This window comes from Ostrinia furnacalis, unplaced genomic scaffold, assembly GCF_004193835.3.
Source record: "Ostrinia furnacalis isolate ACB-3 unplaced genomic scaffold, ASM419383v2 OfSCF7367, whole genome shotgun sequence".
Taxonomy (NCBI): domain Eukaryota; kingdom Metazoa; phylum Arthropoda; class Insecta; order Lepidoptera; family Crambidae; genus Ostrinia; species Ostrinia furnacalis.
The window spans coordinates 475176-494592 of NW_021137606.1; the positions used below are offsets into that span (position 1 = coordinate 475176).

The following is a 19417-nucleotide window of genomic DNA, read 5'->3' on the forward strand; positions in this document are numbered from 1 at the left end:
CTTAGTTTAAAAGTATATTCCTGTTATGTCTAAATGCTACATTCATAGTTTATTAAATTTATTTTATTAAGAATTATTTTATTGAAAAACTACCTATTTATAAATATTTTTAAAGGTACTAACGAATGATTAAGACCTAACACTGACACACTGAGTAATCTAAACTACGAACCAGCGCTTTGACTTTACAATAGGTACCTACAACGCGACGGTATTCCTCCTAAAGCAAAGGTGTAAATCATCGTAAATTTATACAACATTTTCAATAGTTACATTTTTATTAATAAGCGTCAAGTAACAGTAAATATGCTCAGCAAAAAAATGTTACACAACCTAACTCAAATGTTTCACTACTGAATAAAATAAAATAAAAAATGAAATACAAGAAATCTTGTTCACATTTTTCCTTAATAATGGTTTAGGTTTTAACCTAAATATCACAAGTCTCATTTTTACACATCAGTCATTTTGCTATGTAATATTTAGCACTCCAGCTGTATCCGCACGTAGTTCGACAATCTAATTGTCTAGTAGCAGAGAAAGTTATTCTGAAGTACAATCAAGTGCATTACTACAAGCTAATAACATTTTATACACCACATATGTCATATTTATATAAATAAAAACAATTAACAAGTTAATAAATAATGTTCTTGGTTCGGCAATTTTAGTTCACATTTCGAAAATAATTTAGAAATCATGTAAACTTAAATTATTCATAACAAATGCAGCTAGACTAGTTATATGCACTTATAAATAATATGTGGTTTATAATAATACTGATGTGTTTATTCTACCATCATCACACTGATGCTCAGACGTTATACACAACTAAAGCCTAACAACTACATTTTACTGTGTAAGTGTAGTTCTACTTCTACTAATAAATTATCAGATGCCCCCAGTTACTAAAATAAAGTTAACCAAGCTTTGAATGATTGTCTTATTTCCATTTAAAGCAAGCTAACAACACGACAACGTCACATAGAATAGCGATTACATAATAAAAAATTCTTAGTCCTTAAATATTTTATTGATAAATATGTTTATTACAATCTCTTTAAATAAATCGTCATAGTGATATTCAAAAAGTTATTGTGCAATAATGTACTCATAAGTTTCATTACCATAATGGTAAATAGGTAATAGTAAAATTCAGTGGTGTACTTACAAAACTAGTCACATACGTAAATTCGTTTAAACCCTTGTATCTTTAGTAATGGGGGCACATTTAAATAAATATGTATTATCTCACAATGAAGGGTGTAAAGGACAGGTTGACAGATTCTTTAACCATCGACTTTGACCACTTTAACGAATTAAGTAGTTTCAAGTTTGGAAGTGTGGTCTGAATTCTCTCAGTTATTAAAAACCTATCCTTTACACCCTGTATACTACTTTACGAGTGCACAAAAAGACGACGATTAATATAATAAAGTACTTAGTGTACAACAATAAAGTTCTGGACACCGAAAAATAAGGAAGACCAGCATTGGGAATCAATCCATATTGAGTTGTCTCATTATCATATTAATCCATAAATTTGTTTTATATTGATAAGTACTTGTTAGTTCAATAATTCTTATATCGCGTGGACTGTAACAACCATGATGTCGTACTTTACGACCTGCCATACTGGACCATGGGAAGAAGTTAAAACTCTACTAAAATTTAGTTTCTATCAATGTGCTTTATTAATTTTGTGCTCAAATGTTACTCAAATGTTAAATTTACTTAAACCTAGCAGACTCAAGTTTACACACACCATAATTTTGTCCATCATCAGAATTACCGACCTTCATAGACTTTCGAAAAGTAAAGTACTTATACGAATTAAATTCAAGATTAAGATACGCAATTCGTGCTTTAATAGCCTAGTGTTGTGAGAGTTTACTCGTCTTTAGGATTAATTCTAATAGCTGCGTTTACCTCCTCTTTAGGTTGATCCTTGTCGCCCCAACCCCATAAGTGGTGGGAGCCATCTCCTGTGCGCTTGACTCTATTCTGAATAATCTCGTCGGAGACCGTTTTCAAGTCGTAAGCCCATCCGATTTTAGCGAAGAAGTTGATGAAGTTTGTTGTGAAATTGAGTCTATTGTTGCNGTTGTTGCCAAGCTCGGCAGTTTTGTAGTCCCAGGGGAATGTGTGGTGGTAGTTGTGGAAACCTTCGCCCAACGCGAATAAGGAGACTGAGAGGTTCTCGGAAGGCTTGATGCTGCTGTCATAGGGCTTGTGGCCCCACTTGTGCGCGGCGGAGTTGACCAACCAGGTGACATTGAGGATGAAGGTGTATCGGAAGAGCGCGGCGACGAAGAAAGCGTTAGTCCAAGTCTCACCCCAGAAGTACACCGGGACCACCGTCGGCATGATGAAGCAGCCGAGAGGCATCAGTAGCAGGTAGTACCTGTAACAAAACGATAAGTATTAGTAAGTTCTATTGTAGAACTAGGTTGCTATTGTGGTTCTAGCTAGGATCTAGCTAGATTATAATTAATTACGACTTCTTATTTTTATGGTAGGTGCATCAAGGGTGATCTATTTTAAGGTTTGACATTACTAATCAAAGTACAATATATCTCAGGTTTAGAAGTTACTATCAGATTTATGTTCATCTCTAAAAATACGCTGACAATATTGCTTTTGAAAATGTCAGTATCTAATTTTTTAGACTGTTATTTATAAAGAGCACGTGTCATGCTAGTCAGAGAACAATCAACAGAAAATCAATGAAGTGGTCTCGCGCGAAAGTAATGTTGTTATTATACATGTCACTGTAATTAACGCAATTAGGTGACGTGTTATTACGCGAATCTAATTAGAGAGACTATTTACATAGCTTTTACAAGCAGTGCCGTACCTAGGGCGATGCGTTAGGTGCCCATACACAGGGCAGAAAAGACCTGACGTGACTGAAGATATGAACACTTATCAGGGGCAAAGTTACAAAAAGGTGCACCCCGCGCATAAAATGCTAGTGATGACGGCATTACTCCTGATGCCAGAGCTATTAAATTAATGCATCAGCCGTATCGATGACGGGCCCCTAGACTGACCCTGAACGTGTGTAAGCCATAAAAGTCAATGACGTTTAGTGCCCCCAATAATTATTTGAATACAGGGCGTCTTTGGCACGCTACGTCTACGTATATGTATAATTATGCGTCGCCGCACACGGGCTTCACGCCGCAGCCACAAACGCCGCCACACAAGAAGCTAGAAACGGCTACAAAATGTAGCTGAAGCGCCCGACAGCCATTTCTGTCGGTGGCCGCTACTTTTACACCCATGCGAGTTTACTGAGGTAAGAGAGAGAGCGCGCGAGTGGCGTGTGGCGGCGTTTTTGTTGCCGGAGTGGCCCACATGAAGCGAGCAGCGGCGTTTTGTAGCGTGTGCAAAGTATGAAAACTACAGGAAAAACGTTGGTGGCGGCGACCCTATAGTAGTTAAGTTTAAAGTACACTTACTTCTTCTGGAAACGGAGGATGGGATCAGCATACAAGTCGCTCAGGTCCAGTCCCTTGCCCTTTCTCTTCAGTTCCGGGTGCTTGCGGACCAGCAGCCAGCCGATATGAGAGAAGAAGAACCCTCGAGTCGCGTTGTGCGGGTCGGCGTCGGTCTCCGAGTATTTGTGGTGCATGCGGTGGTCACGTGACCAGTCAAGAGCCGAGTCCTAAAAAGGAGATTGGTTAGTTAATTTTTGAGTTGTATAAATTAAATGGTATTAGAACGAGTAGAACTAGAGTATGCGCCGGATGCCTAGACAGGCTCCGCCCCATTAAACATTTGTAATCTTAAATTGTGACCAGCGTTGTTGGATTCATGATAAGCACTATCCATAAAACTAGCTTTTAAGAATACATATTGTGAATCTGTTTGCAGTCCAAAATTAATAAATAAAAAAAAAATAAAAAAATTAAAAAAAAAAAACTTTTGGCTTAGTATTTTATGAATTTGTAAAAAACTAATTAAAATGCAACTGATTTTATTTAAATTTCTTACAATTCTTTACTTTGAATGATTTTTTATTTTTTACAGTACTGACATACTTAAACATATTATTTTGACCTCTTTTGTTAAAGAATATGTTAAAATGTGTGAACATCCTGCTTTGTTTGAATGGTAATTATGGATTTATTCACAAAGATAGAAAGTATACTTTGAATAAGTGGACATATGCATATTTTTGTGACTCAACAGTTATTTTTCAGTAAGTTTATCTTTTTTTTCTACTATCTACGGATGATGTAAGAAATTAATTTACCTGGAATGATACAGTGTTGAAGATAATAAGAATGAGTCTAAGTGGCCACTTAGCCTTGTATGACTTGTGCGCCCAAAGGCGGTGGGCTCCCGCTGTGATGCCGAGTCCTGAGATCACGTAAAGAATGTAGGCTGGAACAAAGAAACAATTGGTTAGGAACTAAATTAATTACTATGGGACAGTCAAAAGTATATGAAACTTTGTATATTTGAAGCCACAATAGCGAACGATGAAGGGGTCGGACTGGCCGACTCGTGATCCGGGAAACGCGAGATTGAATCCCGTCGCCGCTCGACTATTGTGGTGAATCCACTCGTAACATAAGCATATTTACACACTTACAACGAGGGGTTAGCGATTCTTTAAAAAAAATTAAGGAAATGTAGTACTTATTATCACTTCTTAAGATGTAGTCTTTAATTTGATGTACTTGTACTTCAGTATTACTACATTATAATTTTAGGTAGAGGTTTTAGCCATTCCTCACTCCACATTACATTCCAACAAGATATTTATCATTATGCAAACATTTGGGACATGCAAAGCATATCAGGCACTTATCATACTTAGTCCCTTTCATCGGTACTCAACTCATATTTATTTTAATGTATTTTATCTCTAAAGAACCGTTAGCAGCCTAATCTACTAGTTTCACTCATATTAGGCTACTACTGATGATCGCACAGGGAAAAGAGCAATGTGCAAAAGATAGGAAGTAATATTTTAAGTCTTTACAATGTGAGGTTAAATAGATAGTTAATTAATTTTAATACTTATTGTCTCCTAATTGGTGAAATTGATTTGTAATGGATTATTAATTTTATCATTTGCAGAAACACACCTGTTACAGCTGATTAATTACCTACTAAATTTATGCTGCATAGTAATATAATTACCTACTGATTACACAATTAAACTTATTTTAAATTTTCTTGAGAAACCACTTTTGCTACTTTAATCTATGGCATAAGTGTAATTTGTCATATTTTACAGAAATTAACTCATTATTATTATTAAGTTTTCAATAATAACTCACTCAGGACACTTAGTGTTTTTTCTGTTAGAAGGATATTTCAATTTGTGTAATGTTTTATTTACTTTTTCCTAACAAATAGCTAATATGCCAGCTATCTAAGCTATGCAAACCATCTTGCTGCTGAAATGCTCAGATTTAATCAGCACAACTTTCTATTGAACTATGCCATGTTTTAAAATTGCCTGAAGATATTATATCGACATTTCCATAAAATTCTATTATAATAAAGAATGGTAAAAAAAGTTTTGAATACAGAATGTTAGCTGACCAACCGAATTTTAGTATACCAATGTAGATAACATGCTCATTCAATTTTCAAGTATATTATTTTCAGGCATGTAGAAAGATTTGCTATTTGGTGTGAATGACTGTTGCCTCTATTAAAAAGTGTCACATAAAATACTTGATTTGCATGGAAAATTTAATCTCAAGAGGATTTATCCTTGCCACTAACATTGTGTACACAAGATAATGCAAAATAAGATAAAATGTTGATAAACTCACCAAAAATATCTGTCTGCCATTTCGCTGAAAACAGGAATAGGTATGCTCCATACACAGCGGCAAGGTGAAGGTATGCAAAGAGTATGATGTTTCTCCACACTAGTTTTCTGGGATAGTTGTCTGCTTTCTGGACTGGGGCCGTGGCAAGGGCATAATCGGGGGTGCTAGCGTCATCTTCAAATAAAACTCCGTTCAAATCAGCTCCGTCCTTAATATTAGGAGCCATTTTTACACTATTTGGTATTCTGCAAACAAAATAAATAAGGTCACAAAATATGAAAGCGTGAACACAGCCAAGAAGGATAAAAAGAGAATAATGTTGAAATTCGCCAAACATACCGTAAGGAACAATGATCTATTTCACTATTGAAATCCATGCCAGTGATGAAATTAAATAATTAATATTTCAGAAACTGGCCTAGCTTTAAGATGTTTTTCAGGATTATGAATTTTCAATTTCAGGATAGGTACAACAAGGATCATTGATTGAAAGGCAAACGTCAAACATAACTGACATTTTGATAGTTTGGCACATTTCCGCATTCAGCAGCAGCAATGGAATTCTTTCTCTCAAAAAAAGTGGTATATAATTTAAATTAAAATATCAACGTTATGTCTAAAAAATAAAAATTCCTTCTACGTTTTAATCAATTTAAATATTAATACATATGAAAAAAACTGTAAGTAAGAGTTATGTAATGGGATTTCGGGAGCAACTTCCTTTTCCGGTTAGACTGGTAGAGATTACGAATTTTCGATCTTAATTTTTTTAACCTTGCAGTTGAAATTAGTTAAAATTCAGTGCCCTTAGTTATCCCAATAAAAACTAACGGGATTTATAAAGGTGCGTGTAAGTAGTACGTGTACCGTTTTGATGATAAAAGCCAAAATTATATTTAGTTTATAACCCATTATAAATTATAGTTAATTCTTATTTAGATTTCTAAAACTAGCTTGCGGCATTGTTTATAATTATTAATAAGTAGCTAATATTTCGTGAAAGCTTGCAGATCACAAAATAATAAAATTGGCTAAGTAATTATAAGTAAAATTAGTACATACCAAAATATTCACCACAACTGTTGCATTCACTGAATGTTTAATTACTGTTTATATTCTAATCATTCACAGAACACTTATATGCTGCCTTTATCTGTTTAATCGATTTTAATCGCTGATAATTTTAACGTGCGGTAAAGCCGGCGATCGGTCAAACACGTTGAACTGTGGCAATCACACAGTCCGAACTCGAATTGCCAGAACCGTTCAGTGGAGTTTATAATAGTTCGCGCAATGGGGAGTCGGGGATTGGACAACAACTAGGTGGCGCGATTCTGAGACCACGTCACACATCCAACACGATGCCACTGAGTGTACGGGACAACAGACGATGAGTAGCGCAAGCGTGTGTGAGTGACGCGCCAAAACAATCGCGACCGCTGCCTGCGGTGTGCGGAATACCGCTGCGCGATGTGGTCACATGTAGCACGTGTTTTAATGACCTTTAGTTAAAGTAATTTTATGAAAGGATTTAGGAATATTACTATCTCCCACCAGAAAAAATTAACCGCCATGTGTCTAATACTACACTTACGCTTAAAAATATCTGCGTAGGCATAGGTAGGAAAATTAAAACTTTACGTAGGCATTCAAGTACTATACTTATATTATTACTTAATTTATAAATGTCATATAGCCTTTAAAAATTCTAAACCCCTTAACTGATTTTGATAAATTAGTCAAGGAGAAAAATTGCAACATTTGCAACAGGAAGAAAAACAACGTTGGCTATCTTTGGCCTTAAAAAACTCAATGTCTGTGAAGTCGCAGTAAAATGCTATAGACTATAACTTTATTAGTAATCTAAGTATGCCTAATAAATAAGTACACTGACCCTTAACTTGTTTTATTTACACCAGTAACCTGCTTATGAGTGTACGTGATCAAATTAACTAGCGTGTTCACCGCATGTCAAGTCCATCGGTCCAGAGTTCACAGTAACCGGTGTTGTGACCTTGCCCCTTGCACGATATGCACTATCTCCATTAATACCTACTTTGTTAAGCGGCTGAGTCATCATAATATGACTCGCATTATCATAATTTAACGTAACATTTTCATCAGTAGTACTTATCAGTATCTTTTATCGACGTCAAAATGTATGGACAAAATCGATAAAATGGCGTGATAATCGCTTATCGCGGCGCGCATCCTAGGCCTAGGCTAGGATCGATATCATCATAATTATATCGTTGTTGTTTTTAAAAATTCGCACTGTTTGTATTATTTTTATCGGATTAGACTGGCCAACGATTAGATTAGTACGAGAGAATCCCCACGTACGTAGGTCCCATTTAACTTTGATATTATAAGGATGGGAAAATGGAGATAACATTCCAAAAAGAGTTTAGTTTTATTATAAGTACTACAGTTAATATAAGTTTTTTGTACGCAGGATGCATCGCAGGCGGTGCGATAAAGAACATAAATAAAAAATTGGGAATCGAACCTAACTTGAATATTAGGTAGGTAATCGTCTCCCCTTAATGATGCAACTTTTTGATAAATGCTGCAGTAATTCGGCTACATAATTATGGAAGTTTAAAAACACCTGCAAGTAAACAATCTTAAGATAATACTAATTAATGATAACGGTAATTTAATGAGGATTACACATTTTTCCAACAATCTAAAGACGATGTACGCACGCATTGATACATAACGTGTTATTGTTATGCATCATTTGACTATTTTTTTTGTCTATCTAGGTATATTTGTTACGGTCAAAGTGATAAATGTGAAAATTATGAATAATCGCCGGTTATTATGAATAATTACCGCATGATTTGGTAAATGTGATTAATATGAGGTCATTTATGTGTGTATAAAACTAAATAGGCGGCTTAGGGGTGGCCCAAGGCCCCCCCCCGCCGCACCTTAACCTATTTTTCACTTTAAATCAAAACATTATGTTATAGGCATCATGGAAAAGTAATATTATGCAAAAAACATTCCAAACTCATTATGCCAAATTATATTATTAATATATGATATCAAAACGTTCAAAAGTTTGGCTGTACACGAGCACGTACACAAGATGTTGTTCTCTTTTATGAAATTTGTTAGTACTAAGGTTGAATTATTAAATAATCACTGTTAAATGTGATTAATTTATCACTTTCACCGCGACTGTCGGGAATTATTCATAATAACCGGTTATTATTAATAATTTTCAATTTATCACATTAACCGTAACATATTAATCAAATTTCGAGCTAATCGGTTTTTAAGTAAAACCGATTAGCTCGACAATATCGATTAATAATCGGTCCGTGATCGATTATGCGACAACACTACAACTTAACTGGTAGAAATCCCATTGAATAATGACTGTGTTCACGTCATTTCTCTAAATGGTACCTAGGTATGGTCCTACGCTTATAATGTAGAACATGGTTTAAATATACTATTTGTTGGCCCCACTCCTGAACTGTTGGACATAATAATGGATACATAACTTAATGTATTTAAAATGTAAGTAGATAAGTTTATTAATTAATAATATTTTTTGTTTGTGCAATAAAGCACCTATTACTATTACACATTATGTCAATTTCCAAGCAAACCCGGGAGTTTTTGGTAGTTATTTATTTGAAAATATATTTCTGATATTAAGTCCTAACAAATAATAGTAGTTACATTTCTGTTGGTTTTACGCCCAGATTCCATAGAAAAGTGCCCATCATCCTTTGATTTATTTTTGCCTCAATAGTATAAAGCCGGGTGTCTTACCTACATCTACTGCAATCAATAGAGCATAGAGCCTTGCTACTTGCATTTAAACAACTTCATTTGTTGTTTGCATGCATGCAATGCTGGTGGTACAACGTGGAAAAATAACCTATAGCTATCATTCAAGAAATTGGATTCTTATTACTGTAATGTTTTTGGCCACACAATATTCGGATTGCGGATGGAAGAACAAAATAAAAGATTTTTTTTAAAAGACCGGTTCGTAGTAGTTACAATATTCTTATTAACGAAGTCCATCTAAAAAAAATCGGCGATTCGTCGACTCGACAGCACTTCAGGCTATACCTACATTTTTGTTGCCAAGTCGCACTTATTACAGCAACCTATGACACTACTTTGTTTGTACAACAGTATCGCTATCAAAGAGCGCGTGATTATACAATTAAAATAAAAAAAACTACATCATAATAAATGCCATAATAACTTTATTCAACATTATAACAATAGAAAAGGTATTAAGATTCAAAATCGCGCGACATCAGCTCTGCCGGCCACGCGGCGGTGGCCTGCGGCAGCAGCGGTGCTGGACACAGGAGCAGCTCGTGGATGGGACTGAGGGTGTAGCTACCCAGGCAGTTTAACACCCACTCATAGTTCACTGGCACTATTTGCAACTCCAGCGCAAGGTCTGGAACAAAAATTAAGGCAATGTAAATAAACACGTCTTATGGTCATGGTCATGACAGGGTGGACATTTAAACAGTCGGTAAGGTTCCTATAATGTATGGTGGAGTTTCGATACGGGGCATTAGGGCAGAATAATAAATCGTCTTCAGGGCGTAGAGACATGTCCAGTGAGTAGACCACTCTACAGAGTGTTGATTTCAATCCTCGCCATATTTATTTAGGTGATCTATTATGACTTGTACAAACGCATTATCCACAAAAAAAAAATTACAAACGAAAGTGGAATTTTTAGCGAATATTTTCTGTGCCAAATCAACTGTTCTGCGGCTCGCAATACTGCTTATTATGTCGGATAGCCTACTGAAGGAAGCCATGTAAAGTAGGTGGTGTAAATAAGTATTTTTCTTTGACTAACTAAAGTTAAAGTTCGTTTTAAATTTTTTTCGAAGTCATTTTTTTACTGATTCGTGATCAGAATAAGCTAATTAATCAACTCCCTAAATATGGCGAGTATTGAAATCAACACCCTTATATGCGGGAACAGCTAAACTTGATGTTATCCTACAATTCCTCTCTGCGGTAACGCTTTGCTACAGAGACACGTGCTGATAAGAATTAGCCTTTTAATGTCATTGACCAGATTTTGAAAAACATTCCAATCGCAAAATAAATTAATTAATATAGATTATTTGATGGCAATCTTTAAATATTTCAGGGACTGATAATATAGTATAAAATATTTTTTTATATAGGCTTAAAGAACGGGAAATGCCAGAAATAATATAAAACGATTAATTGTCAGATATAAGAAATAAAAAATTTCATTAGTACAATTATCTGATAATAAAAACAAGACATTTGAAGATCGATGTATAGAATTGAGTACCTAAAGGAAAGATACAGCTTTATTATTAAACAAACATTAATAGATCTTTGAACCGCAAGTTATACGAGAAGTACTAAAGCACATGTTTGCGGCTTGTTGTCGCAGACCTTGAGTTTCGGACTTTGAACTTCGAGTCCTTCGAACGGCGGTTTGAGGATTAGTCATCACTGGCAGTGACGAAATTTTACGTGTGGGATTTATTCTTTTATGCAATTGAAAATAAAATGAGTAATAATTTCAAACTGCGATTTTTAGGGTTCCGTAGCNTTTGTTTAACTATCTGTGCCCGCAACATTTTTCTTTACTGCTCCGCCCCTATTAACTGTAGGGTGATGTTAATATAGCCTAAAGCCTTCTTCGATGAGCTATCTAACACAAAAATAAATTTTCAAATCGAAATAGTTCCTGAGATTAGCGCGTTCAAGCAAGCAAACAAACTCTTCTAGCTTTATAATAATATCTTATATATCTATTATATAAAAGAAAGTCGTGTTAGTTACTCCACTTATAACTCAAGAACGGCTGAACCGATTTAGCTGAAAATTGTCAGGGAGGTAGTTTAGAGCCAGGAGAAGGACATAGGATACTTTTTATCCCGTTATTTATTGCCATTAAGGCGGAACAAAGTTCGCCGGGTCAGCTAGTATTGGTATAGATTGATAGTAGTTCTTTGAAAATAATACGGGCCCCTAACGGAAGCGATTAGCGAAGCATATTGTACCGCATGCTAGATACATGAGGGAGTGCGCTGGCATGAATGACACGTATAAATTGATTTGAACTTGCAATCTAAACTGAACTCAAAGATTATGTATTGCGAGTTCACATCGTGTATGGCGAAGGGTAAGGTCAGCCACAGCTTACGATTTACAGATTATTCTAGCATTCCTATTATGCTATCTGTGGTCTAAGCGCATTATTCTACAGAGTCAATTTGACCTTTCAGTGTAAAGTCCTGGTTTTCCCATAACAAAAAAAAAAGCTAAACACTTGTGTGGTCTAGAACTCTCATGATTTTCACGATTGACCTACCATTATTTATTTTATCAAAGCATGTAAAATCAAAAATAAGAATGTACTACTAGTAATGGCAAATAAAATGTATGTAACAGTTAAATCAATGTTAGGTACCCATGTCAAATATAATAAGTTCATAAAATGACCCTATCTAACAAGAACGCGTGACAATGCTATGCCTCGTGTTAATGTTCCTTTATTAAAGTCCAAAATAAAGTCGAAATATACGTTTAGTTACAGGGTTCTTTGCGAGTTAACTGGCACAGTAACACGGGTTATGCAATTCAGTCATCTCGCGTCTATTTTTGGCTGCAAAGTGACATCGCTAGATCACCGGTCCGACCTATGAATGTTTAACATTCAAGCCACGCATCATAAGCTGCTTAATTATCGTTTTTGCATGGGTACCACCAAGGAGTCACGCGATTAAGGCGTGCGTTCGCATTGATAAACACGTGATTGTGGCGCGATTTCGTTGTCCAGTATCAAAGACGCGACGATTTTTCTCGCAGTAAATTGACCCTATGGCTTTTACTGAATGGTTCTTGATGTTTCCATTCGCATGCAATGCGATATAAGTATTACAAATGCGAATTGTTTGTCAATGAACTTGAACTTAGGTGTGAATCATACTAAAAAAAGCAATTTATGCAAATATTTAATGCTAACAAAAAATATGACTATTAATGGTTGTCATGTTACTTTACTTATTTTTAGCGTCTAGTTAACCTAAAAGTTCAAGATTATGCATATTGTTTAGTGATCGTCTTCTACTTCAACTTTATACTTACTATTTATCTAGCTTCGGGTAGAAACTACATTCGCGAGCAAAAGTATGGAATCGCCCACTTCATTATCGCCTTAACCTCGTGCACCACGCGCCCGCCAGCCGATTGTAGCCTCTATTACAACTAGATATGGTCCTCTATTAATTGTTACTTACACACGAATCTATCCTCTTGCGTGTGCTCGGGCTCGGCCAGCAAAAGAGCGGGCGCGTCACACACCGCGCGCACTGCCTTCACCTCGGCCACCACGCGCCCGCCAGCCGATTGTAGCCTCTATTGCAACTAGATAAGGTCCACTGTCGGTTGGTACTTACACACGAATCTATCCTCTTGCGTGTGCTCGGGCTCGGCCAGCAAGAGAGCAGGCGCGTCGGACACCGCGCGCACTGCCTTCACCTCGGCCACCACGCGCCCGCCAGCCGATTGTAGCATCTCCTGTAAATTTTATCAATATTAATATTATGTCTCCGTAGCCTGTGAGAAATTTCAAGATGCGATTGTCAGGTGAACCACTTAACGATTGAAATGCAGAAAATGATTTGAGAGTTAATCTCCATTTCAAGTTGCAAATTGAAAAGATTGCAAAAGTTGGGTTTAAATTTTCTAGTACATATCCGGCTCGAAGGACCAACATTTGGGGATAATCTTTTAGAAAAGTATACATCTATAGATCCAAGAAAAGCAAAGATGATGATGATATTTTGGATTATTAGATAAAACAGTACAAAGAATTCCATTAACAACGTGTAACATAAAAAATAGTTCAAACCTTCAATGCGTCGACGTCCAACACGCTGAAAGGAGGCATGCAGTAGAAGGTGATTCCCTCGAACAGTTTGCTCTTGGCCGTGCGCGAGCGCCGCGGGCCCGGCTCGCCGGTGCCGTCCAGCGCTTCGTACAGATTCTACAAGGCGGAACAAAATAAAAGAAAATAAAGAAATTAAAAATAACAAGCATATTATATGCCGTTGCCTTTTCCTGAAAAAGAAAAGAAAAAAAAAGTGGTAGGGGGTTTTTATTCAGGTAAAATAGTGTTTTCTTCAAAACAGTTCGACGGGCAGGAAAAAACTTGGAGCCGGGCTAGAACGCGCGCCGTGATAAAATCTTTTCTATGATTTTTATCGATGATTTTATATCAACAAAATGGCGTTATATCGTGGCGCACATTCTAGGTCTACAGGCAGCGGAACTTTGCCGCGTTTTAAAATATTCAAGAGGCAATAATTATAACACCTATCTAAGTACATCTCCGCGACTTTTTATTTATCCAGATAAGATACTAACGAATACGCGAGTGACGTAGCCTACGCTCAATGTTGGAGCGAGATTTAGGTCTCCTAGATGAGGCTAGTCCGAATCGATTAGATAGTGATTTTTTTCATTTCATAAAGTAATACTATTTATTAATATGTTATTAATGTTATACTAACTTCTCCCGCAACCACACCGGTCATTAGACAGGCTGTCACCCACTCGTAACACACTATCCACTTGGAAGCCGCCAGGGCGCACATGTATTTGACGGATCTGGAAATTAAAAATCTTTTTTATAGCTAGGAAATGGATAATTGCTGCAAATTTATTATTACATTTACTAAAAACACACACACCTAGTACATTACGCCTGTAATATAGTGGAGGCCACGGTATACGAATCATATTTGCGTGGTGTTTCCTGCTCATTGGCGTCAGTATTTGAAGCGGAATGTGGAAATTAAAAATATTTTTATAACACTTATTATTGGCTTACCTTTGTGATCTGTTTTCTTCATCTACTCCTACTACTAAATGTGTTAATTCTCTTGTGTACTTATCCATGTATTTCCAGTTGCGTCTCTTACACAACAGTTTGACGTTAGCGATCTCAGGTGCAGTCAAACATGACCCGGCAATGCAATAGTTTTCTTCTTGTTTTGACGTCGATGGTCTCCGAACAGGCGGTTTTTGGGTGTTTTCGAAAGCTTTACTCATAAATTCCCTTTCTTGTGTCGTTTTAGGAGCTATAGTACTAGAGCACTGTGTTGGGTCGACATCTTCAGTATTTTCAAAGTTTAACGACTTTCTGGCAACAGGTGTAGAATTATGTTTTATATGATCGACAAACTTGTTTATCGTAAGCGGCGTTTCTAATGTATGCTTTTTCGCAGGTTCTACGATAGTTTGATCTTTAGTTCCGTCCACTAAAGTGGTATCCGAGACGTTTATAACGCTTCTTGCGACTTGTGAAACATTGGAAGTTGTTTTAGTCACGCCTGCAACACTCTGCTTCTTACTAGTGTTGTTATTGAATTCACTAATGCTCTTCTGCTTCGGGATAGAAACATTCCTGTAACATTTGTATTTATTGTTATGAACTGGTCTAACTTTGCTCAACAATAGTTGTCTTTGTATTTAAGATAAATAAGACTAGAATCTGTTTAATATGGGGAAAGTTACTCATTGTGGTTCTCACTAAGAATTACATAAATTCGCTTACTATGTAAACATAATACAAACATAATGGTATTCATATAAATCGCAGAAGTTGGGGGTAGTACAAAAAAGCCATAGCGACAGTGTAGATGTTTTGGCAAAACAAAACTTCGTTCTCATTGTCTTGCAATACTACTCCTAAGTTCTAAACAGTAACATAATAATTATTATCTGGACCTGTATAATGATAAACCTGGAAAAGATGTTATAAGCAAATGAAACTTTGATTATGCCATGACTTACTTTTGTGGTGTTTCTTCAACAACACTTTTATCTGAGTCATCATGTTCTTGGAACGGTGTGCACTGAGTTTTACCAGCCAGCTCCAAATTCTCCTCATTGGTGTTTATGAGGTCTTGGCACATACCTGGAGTTAGTAGATTTTCTATGTGGCGTTGCGTAGATCCGCCCTGAAAACGCAGAATATCATTTATGTTAAAACTAGCTTTTGCCCGCGGCTTCACCCGCGTGAAATTTAGTTTGTCATAGATCATCATAAATTGCCTATATGTTAATCTGGCTTATAAACAATACTGTAAAGTTTCATCAAAATCCGTTCTGTAGTTTTTGCGTGAACGAGTAACAAACATCCAGGATTTTAAATGGTTTCATCAAATTATAAAACTTTAGTTCGTAACTTATACTTACTTTTTCATAAGCCTTTTTAGTTATATTGTCATCAATTTCATCTTCTTTCTCTATGATTGAAAAAACATTTTCACTGTATTTGTCGTTAATGTCTTTCATATTGGCCTGAATATTTACTTTATTAGTATTCTGCGTACTCAGTGGTTGCTTGCCTTTAGTTTGTGTTTTGCTCTGGAAACATTGAGACTGCAATATTTCATTACTAGAAACAATTTCGCCTTTTTTCTGCTTCGCGGTCTTTTGGCTCATTTCAATATCCGCATCTATACTAGCAAAAACCTGACCCATTACAACGTCGTAATTGATTGACTCACTATGCTGTATTTCTTTGTTACCTGTATTTATTAAAGTATTAGTTAAAGTTTCTTCTTCTTTATCAATATCAACTGTTTTAACTTTTTTAGCACTAGGTTCATCATCTTCATCATTCCCATCCCTATCTCGTTTGTCAGGCTGTTTTTGGATTTGAGTTTTTGTTGTTTTAACAGTAGTCATTAATATTTCGGAAGGCGCTTGTTTACTCTTACTTAACATCTCTACATGTTGTTCATGAACTGATCCATTGTCGAAAATGTCGAGATCATTGATGTAGTCTTCATCACGTACATCATCTTGATTTTGAGCATTAGTAGCTTGTTGTAAATTTTTGTTGGCTACAGCCACATTCTCATTTTCAGTATTATTTTCAGTGTTACTATCAACAACTTCGACACATTCCATTATATTTGATAACTCTTTTTCAACACTTTCGGTAATTTCAAATTGTGCTGTAGCCGTGTCGGCGGATGCGGTATTTTTTTTAGTTGAAGTAGTTTTATTCAAAAATTTGTTACATTCCTTGTTAATTTTTACAGATTCGACTTCAGCCAAGCTAGTAGTAGCTGTAATTTTATTATCTTGACCTATGTTTATTTCTATGTTCTGTGATTTACTGTTTTCACTATTAGTCCCAATGTTTTTGCTCAGAAGACCATTAGAACCCAGGGACGTCTGAACCTCACGATCAGTATTTACTCTTAGCTGTACATCATTGTTCTTCTTTTTTATAGTAATATTTGTCAAAGTATTTCCTATTTTTATAGTTATTTGTATATCATCCCCATTACCACTGTCTGGGATATGGTTTCCATTTATGTTGATAGCTGGATTACATATTTTTTCTGTTTCATTTTGTTGTGGACATAATACACCTTTTTTGATAAATGGCATTTTTACAACTGTAGCCTGAACATCTTTATTGTTGTCGTCTTTTGAAACCCTAGGTTCGTGAGTCAAGATGTTACTTCTACTATTTTCGACAGGATGGTTTTCATTAGAAGAACATTTTATTGGGTTCATATCTACTAAAGGGGGGGTAGGACATTTTGTGCTTTCCTTATTTTCATGGTCTTTGTTGGGTGAAAACACAGGAACAAGTTCTTGATTATTGTTGTCATTTATATCAGGTGTATTGTCTTCTATAGTATAAATGGCTGGCTGAGATTCTTTGTCAGTTGTTTTTACATGACCTAACAAATCGATGTTTTGTTTAGCAGTGCTTTGAGTTTTTTTACACATTTCAATTGAAACATTTAATTTACTTCTATTCTTTTTATTAAGTTTGCTGAATTCCCTTCTCATTCTCTTTACACTACTCCAGTTTTGTTTGGCCATACTGGATTTCTTTTCTGTTTCAGAACTTGAGTTCTTAGAACTGTTATGTTTTTCAGTTATGACTTCATGAGATTTATTTGTTGGATCAGTTGAACCTAACTCCTTTTTCCTTGAACTTCTCCTAGGATTTTCCATGGAATACTCTTTGTTTTGGTCAAATGGTTTGTTTGTATGATTAGTACTATTTTCTTTGTTATTTGCACAAAGTTCTTCTGTATCTGGCAATTGTTCAATTTTGTCCCAATCATCTTGGGGTGGTTGGACATAAACCACTTTTGCAGGACTTACACTTTTTTTTGACTCCACATGTAACTGAACTTTGCTTTTTGAAATCTCAATTTGATTATTAACTTCTTCTGGAAATTGTTCAGAACTTAGTACTGGCGCTGAAAATTGGTTTTGGGAGCTGGATAACCAATCTTTCACATTTTTAGTAGCATGATTTTCTGATTCTAGTTCATTACTGCTTACATCAAGGACAAATTCATCCACTGAAAAAGAAAGTATAATAAAAATTTTAATTATATGTCTAAAACTCTTATTGCAAAAGTATTGTTTTGCAACTGAAAAATAGGAAAAATAAAGAAAAAGTTTTAACTTACATTTTACATTGAACACCTTTTCAAATGCTTCACCAAGTGTATGTATGTGTTCGGTGAGGTTCTGTAGAGGCAGGTTCAGTTTCAAGGACTTCTTTTCGAATGGAGCAGCGCAGGAGGGGCAGGTACGCCGGCCCCGCCAGCAAGTGTGGCAGAGCGAGTGGCCACACGGGGCCGTCTCAGGCGCTATGTAGTATTTACAACTGAAATGTTGCAGTTATGACTGAGATTTTACCATACAAATGTAAGCAATAATCTGTTATTGAATGCTTTGGATCGTTGAGCAGAATTTAAAACATACAATCATTACTTCAAAACTAAAGTAGGCAAGAATAAATTAGTTATTTATTTTTCCAATGCCATATTTAAGTCCTTGTGGAGTATATGCTGAATCTTAAAGTAGATATAAATTATACTACTTACAATAAAATTATACAGAAGCATGATTTCCAACAATGTAATTCATCCAGATAAATAGGTTTTAATTTTTTTTTTCTAATAAGAAACTTACCACTCCAAACATGTCACATGATCAACCTGGTGGGATGTTAGTTTTGTCAACAAAAACAAATCTAATCCTTTTAAATTCATTTCATAACTTTTTCGCATGACAACATAACCTGGAAACATAAAAACCAGTACCATTCAACTATTACAATTGCAACTAATCACATAATGTTATAATAAATAAATAATACACTTTAAATAGGAAAGATGATGATTATGGGGCTCCTCCTAACACATTCCATAGGTTGTTTAAAAATAAATGCAATACCTACTAAAACTCAGTCAACAATCTTTACATACCAATATTGGTTTATATTATATTATCATATTAATAGAAATATAAACATAATACAAAACAAACCTTCTATATTGCCGATAAGATTAAATAGGCCTGCAAATTATCTGGTAATATCTTAAATTCTCAATTTCTTTTCTTCCCGCCCGCAGTAAAACAAAATTGTTTGGTTTTGCGCACAGATGAGTTTTGCGTCTTGCTGGTGACAGCTGTCAGTTTGACGCAACAACATCGTGGTCTTCGAGCAAAAAACATGAGGAGGAGGTATAGGTTTATATTGCACGGTGTTATTTCAAGTGATTTTTTTAACA

The 19417-nt window shown here is 35.6% G+C and overlaps 2 protein-coding genes across 3 annotated transcripts; both read right to left on the bottom strand.

Annotated features, from left to right (window-relative positions):
- Nucleotides 1-478: 478 nt before the first annotated feature.
- Nucleotides 479-7176, bottom strand: DESAT4 (fatty acid desaturase). 2 transcript variants are annotated; one of them, XM_028320321.1, is made up of 5 exons: nucleotides 6864-7176; nucleotides 5802-6046; nucleotides 4262-4392; nucleotides 3465-3670; nucleotides 479-2404 (listed from the first exon to the last, which is right to left on the bottom strand). In XM_028320321.1, the coding sequence occupies exons 2-5, from the start codon at nucleotides 6025-6027 to the stop codon at nucleotides 1891-1893; spliced, it is 1077 nt and encodes a 358-aa protein (XP_028176122.1). In that variant the 5' UTR covers nucleotides 6028-6046; nucleotides 6864-7176; the 3' UTR covers nucleotides 479-1890. The 2 variants fall into 2 exon arrangements, with proteins under 2 accessions (XP_028176122.1, XP_028176121.1); XM_028320320.1 differs by lacking the exon at nucleotides 6864-7176 and adding an exon at nucleotides 6141-6606.
- A 2840-nt stretch (nucleotides 7177-10016) lies between these two features.
- LOC114364262 (breast cancer type 1 susceptibility protein homolog) lies at nucleotides 10017-19299 on the bottom strand. The gene is made up of 10 exons (XM_028320355.1): nucleotides 19173-19299; nucleotides 18816-18924; nucleotides 18308-18507; nucleotides 16053-18196; nucleotides 15648-15814; nucleotides 14683-15258; nucleotides 14363-14459; nucleotides 13702-13836; nucleotides 13247-13367; nucleotides 10017-10242 (listed from the first exon to the last, which is right to left on the bottom strand). The coding sequence occupies exons 2-10, from the start codon at nucleotides 18911-18913 to the stop codon at nucleotides 10070-10072; spliced, it is 3711 nt and encodes a 1236-aa protein (XP_028176156.1). The 5' UTR covers nucleotides 18914-18924; nucleotides 19173-19299; the 3' UTR covers nucleotides 10017-10069.
- Nucleotides 19300-19417: the final 118 nt, after the last annotated feature.